The sequence below is a fragment of the Musa acuminata genome, chromosome BXJ2-1 (assembly GCF_036884655.1).
Source record: "Musa acuminata AAA Group cultivar baxijiao chromosome BXJ2-1, Cavendish_Baxijiao_AAA, whole genome shotgun sequence".
Classification (NCBI taxonomy): domain Eukaryota; kingdom Viridiplantae; phylum Streptophyta; class Magnoliopsida; order Zingiberales; family Musaceae; genus Musa; species Musa acuminata.
In genome coordinates, this window is record NC_088338.1 from 5,902,433 (window position 1) to 5,922,500 (window position 20,068).

At 38.4% G+C, this 20,068-nt stretch overlaps 2 protein-coding genes across 2 annotated transcripts; both read left to right on the forward strand.

Moving 5' to 3' along the window:
- The first annotated feature begins 806 nt into the window (after positions 1-806).
- LOC135597938 (probable rhamnogalacturonate lyase B) lies at positions 807-3,876 on the forward strand. Its single transcript, XM_065091445.1, has 14 exons — positions 807-943; positions 1,007-1,060; positions 1,136-1,255; positions 1,336-1,455; positions 1,582-1,723; positions 1,812-1,982; positions 2,073-2,228; positions 2,365-2,471; positions 2,564-2,654; positions 2,732-2,873; positions 2,955-3,111; positions 3,207-3,323; positions 3,404-3,530; positions 3,613-3,876. Exons 1-14 carry the CDS (start codon positions 894-896, stop codon positions 3,874-3,876), a joined length of 1,818 nt encoding a protein of 605 aa, XP_064947517.1. The 5' UTR covers positions 807-893.
- A 10,361-nt stretch (positions 3,877-14,237) lies between these two features.
- On the forward strand, positions 14,238-17,451 carry LOC108952647 (probable rhamnogalacturonate lyase B). The gene is made up of 15 exons (XM_065091446.1): positions 14,238-14,319; positions 14,393-14,514; positions 14,594-14,647; positions 14,723-14,842; positions 14,923-15,042; positions 15,149-15,290; positions 15,384-15,554; positions 15,682-15,837; positions 15,970-16,076; positions 16,168-16,258; positions 16,336-16,477; positions 16,557-16,713; positions 16,809-16,925; positions 17,009-17,135; positions 17,215-17,451. The coding sequence occupies exons 2-15, from the start codon at positions 14,483-14,485 to the stop codon at positions 17,449-17,451; spliced, it is 1,773 nt and encodes a 590-aa protein (XP_064947518.1). The 5' UTR covers positions 14,238-14,319; positions 14,393-14,482.
- The last annotated feature ends 2,617 nt before the right edge of the window (positions 17,452-20,068 follow it).

Here is a 20,068-nt window from a genome sequence, read left to right on the forward strand (position 1 = left end):
CTATAACATAAACATTAAAATGTCTAGTATATATAATAAATTTTGAGTATTTTTTTTTATTTAAGCTATAATTTTTGAGTTTCTGAAAGGGATAATATCCCTCAAAATAGATAAATCCTTATTCCGAAGTGCAATGGGACACAATTGACAAATATATATACATAATAATCAGGTTTAAACTTTTTTCTTAACGTCAAGCACAATAATATTAAAAATATTAAGTTAAAAAAAAATATTCGCAGCAGTTTGGTAAACAATAATAGAAAGATCGAGAGAGGAAAATAAGAAAGATATAAATTTGGGATGCTACGTGGTTCATCACGCTTCTCATCAAATTGAGTTTAGCTGCTCATCGTTATAAGATAGATCACCCATTGCGTAATGTCAATAGTTAAACCAAAACCGCTCATAATACTTAAACCAAAACCCAAACCATCGGTGCTGCTACCTATCCAAAGCCCGAGGGGCGTCTTCACTCACGTAGCAGCCACTCGTGGCCATCTAAGCTCCAAAATGGCTGTCGCTCGCACGGCCTTGCATGGCATCATCTTCCTGTAAGTAGAAAGCTAGCAGATATACACCACACTTGCATCGGCTGTTTCTTATACCCTCTCTCTTAATCCGTCACCGCTGCATGCAGTGCAACCTTTACCATCTTCGCTTGCTTAAACGAGCTGCATCCGACCGCGGGCGCCGCTGGTGTGACGGTGCACGACGAAGGCGAATATGTAAGCTATCCTTTTTTGTTTTGTCAATGGTTTGGAGTAGTTTGAGCGATGTGTCCGACAGAAGTGGATTTGCAGGTTGTGTTGGACAATGGCATCGTCCAAGTCACGTTGTCGAAGCCCCAAGGTTCCATTACGGGAGTCAAATACCATGGAGTTGATAATGTAATGGAAGTTATCGACAAAGAAGACAGTAGAGGGTATGCTAACATATATCTGCAATTAATCTTTTTCGATCCCTCAAATGCATATCGATCTTATCATCCACTGGTGATGGGCAGGTATTGGGATCTTGTTTGGAATCCATCAGATCGAGATTCTGGCATATATCAGAAGTGAGTGCAGCTGCTCATCTCTCTTTTCCTCCCCTAACCTTTTAGCTTCTGCTTACCATTTCAACTGGCTTACAGAGTATACGGAACAGAATTTGAAGTATTGAAGGGAGATGCAAACCATGTTGAGGTCTCTTTCAGAACACAATGGGATCCCTCCAACCGAGGCAAGCTTGTGCCTTTAAACATCGACAAAAGGTTGCACCGCAGATTCTGCGCTTGACGAGAAGCAAATACTTGTAGGCTAGCTAATTGAGATTGAGCTTATAATTCTGTAGGTTTGTAATGTTGCAAGGCAGCTCAGGCTTCTACACCTACGCCATATATGAACACCTTCAAGGCTTGCCTGACGTCAATCTAGGAGAGACCAGGGTGGTTTTCAAGCTTCGAAAGGACAAGTACATGATCTCCACCTTTCTTCATGCAATTGTCTTCTTGACCATTTAATGTTCATGATGTAGATCGTAAGCTTGTTCTTTTCTTGTGTTACTAGCTTCCTCAGAAACACTTATTCTCCGAAACAGGTTTCACTACATGGCCATTGCAGACAACAGGCAAAGAATCATGCCAATGCCTGATGATCGCGGGGAAGGAAGGTCAGAAAAGTTAGGATACCCTGAAGCAGTCCGACTCACTGATCCAATCAATGCAACCTTGAGAGGGGAGGTAAACAGAGGTCTACATTTGAATGCTTCCATTTACGCAGTTCATAGAGTGATCATGCAGCATCTGAATCTGCCAAATAATTGCATAGGTGGATGACAAATACCAGTATTCCTGTGATAACAAGGACAGTATGGTGCATGGATGGATTTCTTCTGATCCTTCCGTAGGGTTTTGGGTGATCACCCCAAGTAATGAGTTTAAGTCAGGAGGGCCTGTGAAGCAGGATCTGACATCTCATGTTGGTCCTACCGCCCTTTCTGTAAGTGCCTCAATCACCTGCAAGATCTTTAATCTTCCTCCCAAGCCACATTCATTTGTTTGATACGAATCCTTTCTTCCCAAATTTTAGATGTTCGTGAGCTCTCATTACTCCGGGGTGGACACTGTGCCTAAATTCAGGAACGGAGAATACTGGAAGAAGGTGTTTGGTCCTGTGTTCATATATCTTAATTCTGCTCCGGACAAATCGGATCCAAAGCTTCTCTGGGAAGACGCCAAGAAGCAGGTAAGCTTTCTTGCTTCTTTTCCCATCGAAAACTATATTCTATGTGGTAGTCTTTCCATGCTTGAATTCCTTCTACTTGTCAACCCTGAGACACATGCACGAGACTCTACACTGAACTTTCTTGTTCTTGATTCAGATGCAGGTTGAAGTGGGGAAGTGGCCGTACGAGTTTCCTGCTTCAGAGGACTTCCACAAGAGCGAGAAGAGAGGCTCTGTTTCTGGTAGACTACGTGTTGTAGACAAGTATGTAGCACTTTTCTGTTTCCTCGAGCATTTTACTGTGCCTCATAATGTGGAGTGATCTCAGTTCCAATGAGGATATATTATTCTGTCAGGTACATCAATAAGGAATACATAAATGGGAATTCTGCTTTTGTTGGTTTGGCTTCACCAGGAGAAGCAGGATCTTGGCAGAGAGAAAGCAAGGTTCCTACCTATGGATCATGCTCAAGCAAGTTCCTGTCATGATCCGAGCTAAAATTGATCACCATCATGTGTTGCAGGGATATCAGTTCTGGGTGAGAGCAGACGTTGACGGCAACTTCGTCATCAAGAACGTAAGAACTGGAGTGTACAACCTTTACGCATGGGTTCCTGGTTTCATTGGGGACTACAAATCTAGTGTAAACATAACCGTGACGTCAGGTTAGTATGATATGTTTGTTGTGATATTCTTGTTCTTCTACACTGTCAATTTCATGAATCTGATGATATTAATCCGAGCAGGAAATCACATCAATCTGGGTAACCTTGTGTATAATCCTCCAAGAGATGGGCCAACCTTGTGGGAGATCGGCATTCCCGATCGCTCCGCCGCGGAGTTCTTCGTCCCAGATCCTGATCCTAAATATACCAACAGACTCTATGTGCATCATCCTGATAGGTTGCACAAATCTGAGGGTTCTTGGATTTCACTGCATTTGAGGTTGCAGCACTTCATTCCCCTAAATCCCTTGGTGTTCTTCTTCTTCATCACAGGTTCAGGCAGTATGGGTTGTGGGAGAGATACGCAGATCTGTATCCTGCTGGGGATCTGAACTATACAATTGGTGTCAGTGACTACAGGAAAGACTGGTTCTACGCACAAGTTACCAGGTTCGTCTACTTCCTCTGATCTCTCATCTGTGAAGATACGTTGAATTCATTTTTTTTTAGTTCTTCTACGTTTCTTGCAGGAAGGATGGGCAGGGTTCCTATCAGGCAACTACATGGCAGATAAGGTTTCGACTCGATAGTGTGCGTCGGAATGGACCTTACAAGCTTCGAGTGGCGCTTGCGGCTTCCCATCTATCTGAGCTACAAGTGTGTCTGAATCCTCTCTTCCTCCTCCTCCTCCTCCTTCTTCTTGTTGGTGATGACATGAGTGTTCTCGTTGGATTTGAAGGTTCGATTCAACAACCCAAGAGTGCAGCCTGCACACTTCACGACAGGGCTAATTGGGAGAGACAACTCGATCGCCCGACACGGAATCCATGGGTTGTACTGGTTGTTCAGCATCGATGTGGAGAGCAGTTGGCTTCTTAAAGGCGACAACATCATCTTCTTAACCCAGACGCGAGGCCAAAGCCCTTTTAATGGAGTCATGTACGATTACATCCGAATGGAAGCTCCCGCAGGCACTGTCGCAAGCACGGAGGACGTTGCTTAATTTAGATTATGTCATGATCATTGAAATTTTGATTCTATCAAACCATATTCTTAGATCGATGTCATCGAGTTGCATGAATAATTTGAGAAATTGAAGATGAAAATTAATAGAGTTATGTTCTTCTCAGACATTGAAACGTAGGGAAGAGACTATGATTGGTTGTCGATTATAGTCGTATCACTTTTATATTAATATTAATAACATAAATACTTTTATGTTATCACCAATCCAAGCCTCTTTCCCTTAAATGGTAGGTATTCTTTTCGATAGATATCCAAACCCACTCGACTAGTTGTGATCAGGCGAATGGCAGGCCCGATTAGTTCAACGAAGGTTTCACCCAATCCGTACCTTGCCAACTAGCCCAGGCATTAGTTTGATGAAATTTCAAGAAAATAATTAGTCGATTTTGATTTCATTGTCATGGTACTCATATTTAAATCATAATCATATTGATATTATTCTAAATTAAGAGCAATATTAATAAAAATAATTAAAAATATATGAGAAGTAGGATAATAAGCACCCGATAAATATGAAATTTTATTGTATGCCCTTGCCCTTGCTCGGGACTTTTCTGTCTTTCTTTTCTTTCTGGTCTCACCAGTATAGAGAACTGACTTCTCTTTCTTGATAGTACTCTTTGTCTCCCTCAACGTATTCAGGAGCTAAGGGAGAGTCACCTTAAGCTTATTCATATTAAAATTAATTTTGAATTGTGAAAAAAAATCTGGTACGGACTGAAGCATAAGATCTACACACAGGTTATCCTCTAGGATCATTCCTAGACCTGTGAGTTTCTCTATCCACTTAATCATCTTTAGGTCATGATTTTGAACATGTATCCCCTTAGTCATCCTAGCGCGAAAGAGGCTCTTGGATATCTCATATCGCTGAGTTCTTCCCTATTTCTCAAACAGTTTACGGACATGTAAGAGAATGGATCTGACATCCATCTTTTTATGCTGTCAACTCAGGAGTCATGGAGCCCAACATGTAACACCAAGCAAGAGTAGATTTTTATGTGATTTTCTCCTTCGTGAGAATAATTCTTAAGTTGTGGAGTCAATCCATATAATTTGAACCAATAAGGCGATTGACATCAAGTATGCCACGTAAGGAATTTGAAAACGATATTTTCTGAAAATAAAGATGCAAAAGAAATAAATAATATGTAAATTTTATAAAAATAAATAAAAAAGATATGGACTTCTATTTTAATCTACTCCTACTATTTTATTAGCAAGTCACACGACACCCTCAGCATGTGAAACGGAAGTCTCCGGCAGACTTCTAGTGAGGATCGGGATCTAATCAGCATCTTAATGTAACTTCGAGGGACTCGAACAATCACACTAAGCCCGAAAGGTAGGCAATTCTTGCCGATCACAACTCCTTATGATTTCCATCCTATTCGGCCTCCGAACTACCATGGTCTTGAGGGACTCGACCAATTATGATGTCCGGTTAAGTCAACACAATCATTACAAGATGAGTCTGATTTGATGATATACCCTCGAGGGACTCGACCAAGTATAATATATCCTCATGTCACTGGTGACATCTTTATGTCATAGGCAAAATAGTAAATCGTGATATAGGTGAGCCTCGAGGGACTTGACCAACTCAACCTACATCGAGAATCGATCCCTACCTATAACAATGGAAGACCACGTGGGTCAATCTAATTGCCTCACGTTTACTGACTTAATATTATCGAGAGAGGAGATTTGATTTGGTCTCCTAATATGACATGTCACGCACATACATATTTAATATATATCTACATCACAAACAAATATATATACATATATAGTAGGTATATAAGCAATCACATATCATATGAGCAATCGCATCATATGATCATGGACCATGGCCTAATGTGATCAGGCCCGAGCCAATGGGCCTAATCACTCATATCAAGATCTATGTGTGCACCAATGCATCTTCATGCCCTGTGATCATCCATCTCATCCTCATCGGTTCTGCCGGCATCTCGACACATCTCTATATATCACGATCGTCCGTCTTGTGGGTCTCGCTATCGCTTCTATGCTCCTACTATATCGCCTTATGTGATTACAACTTAATCATAGATACACAGACTTGATAATAAATGAGAAATAAAATGGAGGCTCGTAGGCCCCATTAATAATAATCATAAGTACACACACATCACACAGCCCGTGATCATCCATCCACATCATATAGGACTACTAGATAATAATAATAATAATTAATTTTTTTAATTAATTAATATTTTTGAAATCATGAGAGGGTATTTTGGTAATTTAGACAAAAAAGATAGAATTCGAAATTTTTAAAATTCCGAGGGGCAAAACTATCTTTTGCTAAAAAAAACCTAAACCTCCCCATCTCCTAAGCTGTGCTACAACCACCGCCACCCTACCAGCGGTGGCCATTGCAGGAGGGGGGGCGAGGGCGCCACCTTTGCCCCGATGGTTCGCCCGCAGGTGGTGCCACCCCATGTGGGTGGGCACCATTGCAAGCACCGCTACGGGTGGTACAACCCCTTGAGGGCGACCGTTGCCCCTTGTAGGAGTTGCCCTTGCAGGCGGCTCACCCGCGGGCGAGCGCCGCCCTTACGGGCATTGTGCCCGTGCAGCGCCCACGGGTGGGGCACGTGTGGGCTACAAGCTCCCACCGGCTGCAAGTAGGCCGTCGGCCGACTATTGCAAGCATAATGCCTGTGCGTGTGCTAGCGCTGTGCTGCTTGCCTACGGCCGCCGTTGCAGGTGACTACACGCACGCAGATGGCAACAAGCTACCATCTACGAGGGTAGCAAGGGCAACAACAGTTGTAGCCCTTTCTCGCTTTTACGTCAATGATTTTCATGTCAAAAGCTTCTCCAAAACACAACACACATAGTTCAAAATCAATCTTTTGCATGAACAACCTGGCTCTGATACCATTATAGGAGAAATCTTAGGGGGCGACATCACATGCGCAGTAGAAGAACATAAAACAAAATCTTCAAATTTTCTATAGATATGTTTGTTGTCATGCGAAGATTGGTACGTAAAATCTGTGAAACTTAAAAGCCATATGTAAGATAAATTATGTTACCTAGGGAGATCGTATATTCCTGAATCCTTGTAGATCTCTAGGAGAGGGTGAAGGAGGTCAAGCATCCTCCTCTCTAGCAGTGGTCCACATAATAGGGCTACAACGATGCTCCTCAAAACTCCAAGCTTGTTATCTAAGGAGGAGAAGGGGAGGAGAATAAAAGATGATAATCCAAAGAGGCTCTAGCCTATGAACCATTAGTTCCCTCCTATTTATAGAGGTCTCTTGTCAACTTAACCCTAATGAATCCTACCATATTGGGTATTGGATCTTCATCCAACTACCCAAGCCTCTTAGATTAGTAGATCTCTATCCAATAGTTTATCATTGGCTTTTATTGGATCTCATCCATAGAATCCAATAATTTGGGGGCTTATTGGATATCCAATAAGAGAGGGACTCTATCGGATATCTCATATCCAAACCTCTACTTATCATAATGCCTACCATATGTGTGTGACCCTCTAGGCCCAATATCGAGCTGGTCATGAGTCATACCTATCAGAACTCCTTCTGGCTCAGTGAATTATTATCTCTATAATAATTCACTCGACTCATCGACCATGGACGTACTATGCCACTATGCTGTAATCCCTAGACGATATATGAGAATCTAATTCATTGGACCTGTCTGTCCTTAGTTACTAGATACCTATAGTCCTTATCCATCTAATATCTCAAAAACTGTATACCGGGTATAGTGCTATCAGACCCATACGGTTTCTGCTCGAGTCTCGCTTTAATCAGATTCTCCCGGAGAATTCTCTCTCTCAATCCGAATGACCATGACCAAAGATTTGTTTGAGCAAGAATACATGAGATTTTTCTCTCATGACATCGAAAGTAGATGATTCTCTATCGACACTCAATAGTCCTCGTAAGGTTGGCTACCACTCCCATGAGTAGTTGTACTAGATCTGAAACCTCTAGACTTATAAGTCTAGTATTAAAGAATGGAGTACTCATACAGGACATCCTTGGTATTTCAAGTCTAAGAACTAGATACACCACTAGGACTACGGAATGTATGACAATAAGGCATCATCAACCATCCAACATTCCGTAAGCGGATCAATTAGTGAACTCATTATTCAGTGAGTACCTGTACTGTATCCCTAGTGTCCTCACACGAGCAACTATGAGACCAGCTGCATCCATCATATGGACGGGTATACAACACACCAGTCTATCCGGTTATCTCGATGTCCCTCTCGAGTAACCTATTACCGGGATTAGTTAGGATTTGTGTTTAAAGACGAATCGGTCTCATTATTGTGATCTCATCACGAACCGATTCCCAATGCACAGATCCATAGACGTCACAATATATTCAAACAAAAAATAATATAAAGTGATAAAATATCAAATAATAATAATAAGCAAAAAAACTGCGTGTCAAGTCACATATGCTATCACTCATGTGATTGGTTTACAATGGACTAGCTTTTAAGGGATTCTTCCTTTTTAAAATATCCCTAAAACTGGCTTTTATTAATCTGTTGGAAGGGATAAGTTTATATTTTTATATTTTAATTATGAAATGATCAAAATACTCTTAGAAATATTCGTTATATGACTATTGAGAGTGGTAAACTGGTCATTTGTCCCTCGAGTCAATTGTTTTACTATTTGGCAAGCCGATTGAACCCAATCAAGTCTTGTAAGGCTTGAAATATGATCTCCCCTAGCTGTTTTTTACCATTAGAACACCCCCTACTTTTGTGTTAATATTAATAACGTGAATATGTAAAAGGCCTCCTTGTCGAACTAAAATTATTTTTTTCATTCTTATTGGGCAAAAGATGTCTAAACCACCCACATCGTTTTAATAATGCATGACCCACTCTCATAGAAACAAAAATGTTCTACCCAACATACTTGTAACAACAAAAAAAATGGTTGACCACTCTCATTTGACCAAAAAAAAAGGACTGGCCCATTCTAATTAAGTAAAGCATTTTTATCGAGCATGATGTGTTTTCCATGATACAAATATTAAAGCGTATAATATACCCTAACAAAGCATCTCATTGTATAAGATGTGTTCTAATTGATTGAGAAAGCATCTCACTACGCACAATACATCCATCTAGGATATAATCATCAAAGCACTTGATGAACTAAGCAAAATATCTCCTCATGCATGATATATCTCATAAAATATAAGTATTAAAAGACTTGATACACTACAATCAAGCAAAACATTTTATATGTGATGCATCATCCGAGGATATAAGTATCAAAACAACATATGTGCTATAGTCATGCAAAACATCTCTCTGGTGCATGACATATCAAAGCATCTGATGCTCTCCAACCAAGTTAATATCTTTTTGCATATGATACATCCACCCAAGACAAAAGCATCAGGACATGCAATGCACCTTAACTTAGCAAAACATCCCCTATGTCCTATGCATTCATCTTGGATGAAGGTGTCGAGAGCATGCTATATCCATTTTTAATGTAGACAACAACTATTGAGTTCCTAGTATATACGTTGTGCTCCAGTATAGACAAACCCCTACCCCAATTGCAATAGGAAGAAAATGGTATACAATTATCTACATCTAATTGAAACACAGCACACGTGCATGCTAAATCAGCACGATATTTAAAGGGAATGTTCTCTCGTTAAAGCATGTAATCTTTCATGATTGATGATATTGTAGAATAAATGCTATAAAAGAGGGTTTCTTTAGTTACTTTCTTATCACAAATTCTCATAACTCCCTAAACTCTTGAAATTTTCTCGGGCCTTTCTTGCTGGAATTAAAATTATTAAGTTATCATGAAGAAGTTCATTGTATCAAGAGGTAAAATACTAAAGACTTATAGAAGAATAAACCAAAATTGATTATTGATTCTTGAAAGAATTTCTTAGAAAAGATAGATTCATATTAAATGGAATAAATGTAATGTATATATGAGGACTATATAGACTCCTCATGTGATAGCTTTTTGTTTATAATATTTTGTTTATCCTACTCTTTCTTTATGTGATAGCTTTTTTTTTTCTCCCTACATAGTTCAACTTTTAGTATCAAGGCTCAAGTTAGGCTATGGTCTCTTCCTCAAGCACCATCCAACTTCGAATACTTAGATTGACAAAAAAAATTATGATATATTGTGCATCTAAATGAAGGTCCTTCTAGGCTCTCAAGATATATAGGAGTTTATAAAAGATGGATTTATTGAACCAAGTTCAATAGAAGGAGCAATATATGTAGAAGTATGAAAAAAAATCAAAAATAAAAGGAAGAAGGAGAAAAAAGCTTTGCTCGCAATTTATAAAGAGCTTGATGATATAATATTCAAAATCATTACTCTAGCAAATACTTCAAAAGAGGCTTGGGAAATGCTTAACAAAATATTTAGTTGTGTGAACAAGGTAAAAAAGCTTTGTCTACAAGTTTTATGAGTTAAGTTTGAAAAATTACAACAAGGTACTTTTGAATCTATTTTTAATAATTTTTAAAAAATTACTTTTATTATTCATCAAATGAGATAAAATGATGAATAAATAAGTGAACAAAGAGCAATAAGAAAATATTAAGATATCTAGATCCAAAGTTTAATTTTATTATTATAATAATTGAAGAGTTTAAAGATTTAGAAATATCTTTAGAACAACTAATAGGTACTCTTCAAATTTATAAATAAAGGCATATAAAAAAAGAAGAAAAATCTATAGAGCAAGTACTCCAAACCAAGCTTAAAAACAAAAGTGAATTAAAATATTAAAGAGGAAGCGATCATATATAAAGAGGAAGAAGTGATAGAAATTAGCCCAATCAAGAATTTCAAAACAACGAAAGTGATAAAGAAATTTTAGCCAGTTATGATTAAAGATATGGTGGAGGCTATGGATATGATAGAAATTTTAAAAGATCTGAAATGTAATGTTATGTTTTCAAAAGATATAGATACTACTCCTTTGAATGTTATTATAATCATAATAATCAATGTGAAAAGAAAAATATTATTTAAAAATATAAGAATAATCTAGGAGCTATATAATATGACTCAAAGGATCGATACTAATAATGATAAGTTTTCTTTATTTTGTCTCTTTGCATGATATAATCCATTAATCTTTGAAGAAGCTCGTAGAGAAGAAAAATGATGATAAACTATAAATGAAAAAAATTATATTATTAATAAAAATAAATATATGGGAGCTTACTATACTTCTAGAAAACCACCAATGTTATGAATCTTCAAAACAAGTCATCTCACGAGTTCATACTTCTTATTCAACGTCAAATGCAACAATATAGTAAAAAAGTCGATCAGATCAACTTATTGAGACCCTTCTTGGACTTACTCACCAAGTGCAAGCTTTGTGTTTGAGATTATGTAAACCATCATCCACCCTCTCCTATAATTAACTAGTAGCAACACAAGACCTAATGGCTCATCAATCATGACGTAAAGTTCTTGCTGCACCATAGTCAGAACTATTGTTGAACGCTACAGAGAGCCCTAGGTCAACAATGCCAATGACAATCCAGAGTCGCAACTACTGCCTAAAGTCGACAATGATCTAGTTTGGCATTAGCATGAACCCGAGGCACACTCGACCTATGAGATAAGTCTTATCTTATATAAATCTCTATAAGAGATGGATAAGTATCTTGATGATATGAGACACAAGATCTGACTCGAGAAAGAACTCAATAAAATCAATCTCCATAATCAATTTTTTTCACCCAACCGATACAAAAGAAATATATTTCCACCAACTCTCATCTTCACGTTCTAAAATCCTTGGGAGAACATGTGGCATTTAGGACTTAAATGATTGTATACACTACTTATGATACCCACATATGTTGGGCTTTTCCGAACACCTTATAAGAAAATGATAAGGAGTGATATTCCCATATTCCTCATGCTTCCATGTTATTCTTTGGGCCATTGCGAAAGGAGTGAGTTCCACTTTATTAAGAATATATTTCCAAATAGCCCATCTATAAGGCAATAACAAGTCCTAAGCTAACTACGTCAAAATGTTCCAACATTGAGGCTTGTAAAGTGGCCAACCCTCATCCTTTTATACTCATTCATAACTTCATCAATGACATAACCTAAACATATTTCACCAATTCTCACTGGGCCAAAAATGTTCAACCCACTCTCATCAAGCAAAAAATGTTTGTTCGTGTCAGCCTAAAAATGCATGGCTCACTCGTCGGATCAAAGATTCTTAACCCACTCTTATAAGATGAAAAATATTAGACCATTCTTATCGAACAAAAAATGCCTAATCCAAACTATTAAAGAAAAAAAGAATGCCTGACCTACTCGATCAAATCAATCAAACAACTACGAAGAAATTAATGCACTAAGCACATCTCCCTACTCATGATATGTTCGCTATAACATAAATATCAGAGTGCTTAAAGCACCACAATTAACTAAAACATCCCTCCATGCAGGATCGTGTTCAATAAGCATCAAACTGGTCAATGCACTCAAAGCTTCCCCTATGCCCATCAAAATGCCAAATGTGTCCTAACCACACAAATGAACATCCCATACACAATAATCAAGAAAATATCTCCCACATGCACTATGTATCTGGCCTTGAGATAAGCATTAAAGCATTCAACACATTCTAAATAAATAATAATAATCTTCTCCAAGACGATGCATTTCCCTAAGCTATAAACATCAGAGCACCTGAAGCGTCTTAATTAAGCAAAATATCTTTTGGTGTATAATATATCCACCTATAGCATAAACATTACGATATTTGATGCACCCTAATCAGACAAGGCATTCTCTATGCCAAGAGCATGCATGTTTGACAAAGGTCACTATCGATTTTTTTTTATTTAAGAAATAATTTTTTTAGTTTCTAAAAGAGATATTATGCTCTAAAATAGATAAATCCTTACTCCGAAGTACAATGGGACACAATTGATATGATAATAATTATCTATAATAATTAGGTTCTTACTTCTTTCTTAATGTCAAGCACGATAATATATAAAAAAAAAGTAAGTTAGGACACATTAACTATAGTTGATTATCAAAATTAAAATTAAGTTTATCTTTCCACATAGCAGCAACTACGTGGTTCATCACGCATCTCCTTCTTCATCTTTCCACATAGCAGCAACTCGTGGGCATCTAAGCTCCTAAATCGCTCTCGCTCGCACGGCCTTGCGTGGCATCATCTTCGTATAAGTAGAAGCTAGCAGAGATCCACCAAACTTGCATCGACTGTTTCTTATACCCTCTGTCTTAATCCGTCATCACTGCACGAAGGACAATCGTTACCAGCTTCACTGGTTCAGACGACCTGCGTCCGGCCGCTGGCGTGACGGTTCACGTCGAACGCGAATATTTAAGATATCTTTTTTGTTTCGTCAATGGTTCGGAGAAGTTTGAGCGATGTGTCTGCCAGATGTGGATTTGCAGGTTGTGTTGGACAATGGCATCGTCCAACTCACGCTGTCGAAGCCCGAAGGTTCCCTTACGGGAGTCAAAGACCATGGACTTGATAATATAATGGAAGTTATGGAAAAGGAAGACTTTAGAGGGTATTGGGATCTTATTTGCATATCGATCTTATCACCCACTGGTGATGCAGGTATTGGGATCTTATTTGGAATCCATATTGGGATCGAGATTCAGGCATATTTGATATGCGAGTGTAACTGCTCATGTCTCTCTTCCTCCCCTAACCTTTTACATTTTGCTTACCATTTCAACTGGGTTCAGAATACTCGGAACAGAATTTGACGCAGTGCAGCAAGATGCAGACCAGGTTGTGGTCTCTTTCAGAACACAATGGGATCCCTCCCACCGAGGCTAGCTAATACGAGTAGGCTAGCTAATTGAGATTGATCTTATAACTATTTTAAATTAAGAGGATATAATAAAATTAATTTAAATAGTTAAGATTAGATGTAACAAAAGATAAAAATTTAGATTAAGATAAATAGATGACGATGAGAAGATTTGTTGAACTATGATTGATTTCTTTTTTGTTTAAAAAATCTATACTCTATCCTTTTAACTATTATAAATCCAGAATAATACGGATTTAAAGCACTCCTCATTTCTTCTATCATCTTCTTCCCTTTTTTTCCTTGATTTACTATCGAAAGCCAACAATCTAAGCTTCCCAATGGCTCTCGTTCGCACGGCCTTGCATGGCATCATCTTCGTGTAAGTAGAAGCTAACAGAGATACACCACACTTGCATCGACTGTTTCTTTTACCATCTCTCTTAATCCGTCATCACTGCATGCAGCGCAATCCTTACCAGCTTCGCTTCCTCAGACGACCTGCGCCCCGCCGCCACCGACGGCGGTGTGACGGTGCACGTCGAACGCGAATATGTAAGCTATCCTTTTGGTTTCGTCAATGGTCGGAGTAGTTTGAGCGATGTGTCTGACACAAGTAGATTTGCAGGTTGTGTTGGACAATGGCATCGTCCAACTCACGTTGTCGAACCCCGGAGGTTTCGTTACGGGAGTCAAATATCATGGACTTGATAATGTAATGGAAGTCAACAACAGGGAAGACAATAGAGGGTATGCAAATATATAGCCGCAATTAATCTTTTTTGATCCCTCAAATACATATCGATCTTATCATCCACTGGTTATGCAGGTATTGGGATCTTGTTTGGAATCCATCAGATCGACATTCTGGCATATTTCAGAAGTGTGTGTCGCTGCTTATCTCTCTCTTCCTCCCGTAACCTTTTAGCTTCTGCTAACCACTTCAACTGGCTTACAGAATACACGGAACAGAATTTGACGTAGTGCAGCAAGATGCAAACCAGGCTGAGGTCTCTTTCAGAACACATTGGGATCCCTCCTCCCGAGACGAGCTTGTGCCTTTAAACATCGACAAAAGGTTGCACCGCAGATTCTGCGCTTGTCAAGAAGCAAATACATGTAGTTTAGCTAATTGAGATTGAGCTTATAATTCTGTAGGTTTGTAATGTTGCGAGGCAGCTCAGGCTTCTACACCTACGCCATATATGAACACCTTCAAGACTTGCCCGACTGCAATCTAGGAGAGACCAGGGTGGCTTTCAAGCTTAGAAAGGACAAGTACATGATCTCCACCTTTCCTCATGCAATTTTTTACGTTGACCATGTAATGTTCGCTATATAGATCCTAAGCTTGTTCTTCATTAACACTTCTTCTGTGAAACAGGTTTCACTACATGGCCATTGCAGACAACAGACAAAGAATCATGCCCATGCCAGAAGATCGCCAGCCCGGAAGGTCACAGAAGTTGGATTACCCAGAAGCAGTCAGACTGACAAACCCAATTAATGCAGCCTTGAGAGGGGAGGTAAGAAAGGAGTCTCCTTTTGAATTATCTTTTCATGCAGTTAATAGCAGTGATCAGGCGCGCAGCATCTGAATCTACCGAATGATTGCATAGGTGGATGATAAATACCAGTATTCCAGTGAGAACAAGGACAGTATGGTGCATGGATGGATTTCTTCTGATCCTTCCGTAGGGTTTTGGGTGATCACCCCAAGTAATGAGTTTAAGTCAGGAGGGCCTGTGAAGCAGGAGCTGACGTCTCATGTTGGTCCTACCTCCCTCGCTGTGAGTACCATGCTTGTGCCTCCGATATCTTTCACCTTGCAGACTTATTTGCATCAAAATGTTAGAGAAAAGATGCACTGATTTTGGTTCACTTGTTTGGTACAAATTCTTTGTCCCCAAATTTCAGATCTTTGTGAGTTCTCATTACACCGGGGACGACATTGTGCCTAGAGTCAGAAACGGAGAATACTGGAAGAAGGTGTTTGGCCCTGTGTTCATTTACCTTAATTCTGCTTGGACGAAATCGGATCCGAAGCTTCTCTGGGAGGACGCCAAGAAGCAGGTAGGCCGTCTTTCTTCTTTTCCCATCGAAAACTAATATTACTGTATGTGATAGTGATTTCCTTGGAGCATAAAGTGTTCTCTAACATTCTTCTTTTCCCATCTACACTGAGCTTTCTTGTTCTTGATTTAGGCGCGGGTTGAAGAGGGAAGCTGGCCGTACAAATTTCCTGCGTCAACGGACTTCCAAAAGAGCGAGCAAAGAGGCTCTGTTTCCGGTAGACTACTCGTTGTAGACGAGTACGTAACACTTGTCTGATTTCTCAGTCATATTCTGTGTCTCGTGATGTAGAACGATATCTGTTCTGATGAGGATACATTACTCTGTCAGGCCCGGCAATAACGATTCCGTAAATGGGAATGCCGCTTTTGTTGGTTTGGCTTCACCAGGAGAAGCAGGATCTTGGCAGAGAGAAAGCAAGGTTCCTACCTATTGATCATGTTCAAGCAAGTTCTTGTCATAATTCGAGCTAAACATACTCACCATGATGTGTTGCAGGGATACCAATTCTGGGTAAGAGCAGACGTTGAAGGCAACTTCTACATCAAGAACGTCAGAACTGGAGTGTACAACCTTTATGCATGGGTTCCTGGTTTTATTGGGGACTACAAATCTAGTGTAAACATAACCGTAACCTCCGGTTAGTATGTGACGTGTTGTGCTATTCTTGTTCTTCTACACTCTCAATTTCTTGAATCTGATGATGCTAATCTGAGCAGGAAATCACATCGATCTGGGTAACCTTGTATATAGGCCACCAAGAGATGGGCCAACCTTGTGGGAGATCGGCATTCCCGATCGCTCCGCCCGGGAGTTCTTCGTCCCAGATCCTGATCCTAAATATATCAACAGACTCTATGTTAATCATCCTGATAGGTAGAACAGATCTAAGGGTTCTTGATTTCACTGCATTTGAGGTTGCAGCACTTCATTCACGTAAATCCCCTGGTTGTTGTTGTTCTTCATCACAGGTTTAGGCAGTACGGGTTGTGGGAGAGATACGCAGATCTGTATCCTGATCAAGATCTGATGTATACAGTCGGCGTCAGCGACTACAAGAAAGACTGGTTCTACGCACACGTTACCAGGTTCGTTTACTTCCTCTGATCTCTGTTCTCCGAAGACATGTTGAGCTCACTTGCTTGACTTCTTCTGCCTCCACCCTATCTAGGAAGCATGGGCAGGCTTCCTATCAGGCAACTACATGGCAGATAAAGTTTCCACTCATTAATGTACGCTGGAGTGGAACTTACAAGCTTCGACTGGCACTTGCATCTGCCTTATTCTCTGAGATACAAGTATGTCTAAATCCTCGCTTCCTCCACCTCTTCCTCCTTGTTCTTGGTGATGACATGTGTGTTCATGTTGGATTTGAAGGTTCGATTCAACAACCCAATAGTGCTGCAGCCTGCTCACTTCACGACAGGCCTAATTGGGAGAGAAAACTCGATCGCCCGACACGGAATCCATGGGTTGTACTGGTTGTTCAGCATCGATGTGGATAGCAGTTGGCTTCTTGAAGGCGACAACATCATCTTCTTAACTCAGACGCGTTCTGAAAGCCCTTTTCAAGGAGTCATGTACGACTACATTCGATTGGAAGCTCCGGCATGACACAGTCTCAAGGACAGTTCATGCTGCTGAATGAAGATTGTCATGTTCATTGAGATATTATTTCTGTCAAACCAAATAATTAGATCGATATTATATTGAGTTTCATTAATATTTCGAGACGTAAATTAAGAAAGATATGTTCTGATCTGTTATTTTGGTGTGTGCCCATTTAATTCTGTATCACAATTAAGTATTGGAAGATGTCCAAGCTAATTATTATTGGAGGCCTCTCAAGTGATGGCCGCCACCCTCTACGGTACCGACGCCGACAACAATCATACCGACGGTCCTGTGACAAATCAGGCAGTACACTTCCGTCAATGGTTCTTCCCGCGTTATATCGCTCGTAGACAATAGAAGTGAACGGAGGGATAGATTCACATATCGAACATAATATATAATAGATTAATTTAAAAATAATATTAATTTAAGATTAAAATAATAATTTAAAAGATAAATAGATCTAATCTCATAAAAAGATTTAAATTTTTTTTTATAATCTAAGTTATTTTGATTTCGATTGTTCGATATCAATTATAAGCAAATAATAATAATTATAATAATAATAATAATAATATTATTATTATTATTGTTATGCAAAATAAATTTAATACCAAGAACTAAAACTAAATAACTATAAATAAAAAATTAGATAATAATACATTCTGTTGTCCGATCCAAGAAGCAACAGTACATGTTTGTAAAATTAACTATACTCTTATTAGGATAACACCTCTAATCGAAGCTATCTTGTACGAAATTTTACCAAAAAATTTTTCTCTAAATTCGATAATATAAATTATCCAGTTAGATAGTGTATATAATCTATCACTTTAAAAATCACAAATGTCTCTCGTTGGCACCGCCTTGCATGGTATCATCTTCATGAGTAGAAGTTAATAGAGATATATCATGCTTATATCAACTGTTACCTTATATCCGATGGGATATAAAAAGAAATAAATTTTGTATATGAACAAATACTAACAAGCCGTAATATGTAACAACGATCTCAATCATTTGTTCAAAACCCAAACAACGATCTCAAGAGAATAACTAGGATACAAGAATTATGCCAACAACCCAATAGTACAGCAGCCTGCTCACTTCATGACAGGGCTAATTGCGAGAGACAAATCGATCGTCCGACACGGAATCTATGGGTTGTACTGGTTGTTCAGCATCAATGTGGATAGCAGTTGGATTTCTGAGGGTGACAACATCATCTTCTTAACTCAGACGCAGTTTGAAATTCCTTTTCAAGGAGTCATGTACGACTACATTCGATTGGAAGCTCTTGCATGACACGATCTCAAGCACAGTTCATGTTGCTAAATGAATTTTATGTCATGTTCATTGACACATTATTTCTGTCAAACCAAATAATTTCAATCCACCAAAATGGTTCTTTTTCCAAAAATAAATTATAAAATTTAAGAGGAAAATAATTAAGGTAAAAATACCTTGTTAATTAGGTAAGAATATTAATTATTGTCAGTTACCTTCTTCCTGATCAAAAACAATACTTGTACTGTTGAATCACCAAATTGATAATCTGCAAAACTCCACTAATAATTTTTAGGGGAGAATGATTGCATGTTATTTCATCTCTTAACTTTAATATCAAATATATGTTCATTCATTTGAGTTTATTAGGTAGAACTGATCAAGATTATCCTATATAAAATTGAACATATTTCACAATTGAAAGTTTGTAATTTTAAATTATAAATCAAACTCAATATACATAATCCGGTTTAATGTTAGGAGAGCCCAATAAGAATGTCATAAGAAAATCATAATTCACCATTATTACTAATCTAATGTCATAGACCATCATAACCTTCTTATTTGTAAGAGCATTCGAAATCGATATGATTCTTCAACACAATTATGGATTTGTTTTCACCATAGAAGAATACTGTTCAAATCTGACGGAAAAAAAACTTGTATATGAACAAATATGAGTAGGCTAAAATATATAGTAAAAAAGTTAAATGAAAATTACAATCACATAGAATACCAAAATTTACATAGAAAACTCTTTCAACTCGGAGAAAAATAAGTAAGCCATCGAAGTAAATCCACTATAAAAAATATATATAAATCTCAAAGTCTCTTATCCAAAACTCAAGAAACAATCATAAGAGAATAATAGGGATATAAGGTTTGTCAAGTAGGGGATTGCTAGTCATAGATGCCCCACAAGTCAATCACGTGAGTGATGACATGTGTAACATGATATGCATTCTTTTTATTTATTATATTATTTGATATTTTATCACATTATCTTGCATACCGCATATATTATGATATTGGTGGATCTATGCAATAGGAATCAGATCGTGATGAGATCATGATAATGAAACCAATTTACCTTTAAACATAGACCGTAAATAATCCTTGTCATAGGTCACTTGAGAGAGACATCGAGATAACCAAATGAACTAGAGAGATGTATACCCGTTCATATGATGGATGTGATTGATCTCATAGCTACTCATATAGGGACACTAGATATACTGCATAAGTGCTTATTAGAGAATGAGTTCACTAATTAATTTACTAACGGAATGTTAGATAGTTGATAATACCTTATTATCAGAAAGTAATTCTA

Bases quoted from the DNA above. Each gene is read 5' to 3' on its own strand.
- LOC135597938 (XM_065091445.1), top strand. From the start codon at position 894: ATGGAAGTTATCGACAAAGAAGACAGTAGAGGGTATGCTAACATATAT. The intron at 2,472-2,563 runs GTATGTAGCACT...TTATTCTGTCAG, and splicing joins AGACTACGTGTTGTAGACAA to GTACATCAATAAGGAATACA. The intron at 3,531-3,612 runs GTGTGTCTGAAT...TTGGATTTGAAG, and splicing joins CCCATCTATCTGAGCTACAA to GTTCGATTCAACAACCCAAG.
- LOC108952647 (XM_065091446.1), top strand. From the start codon at position 14,483: ATGGAAGTCAACAACAGGGAAGACAATAGAGG. The intron at 16,259-16,335 runs GTTCCTACCTAT...GATGTGTTGCAG, and splicing joins CTTGGCAGAGAGAAAGCAAG to GGATACCAATTCTGGGTAAG. The intron at 16,926-17,008 runs GTTCGTTTACTT...CACCCTATCTAG, and splicing joins TTCTACGCACACGTTACCAG to GAAGCATGGGCAGGCTTCCT.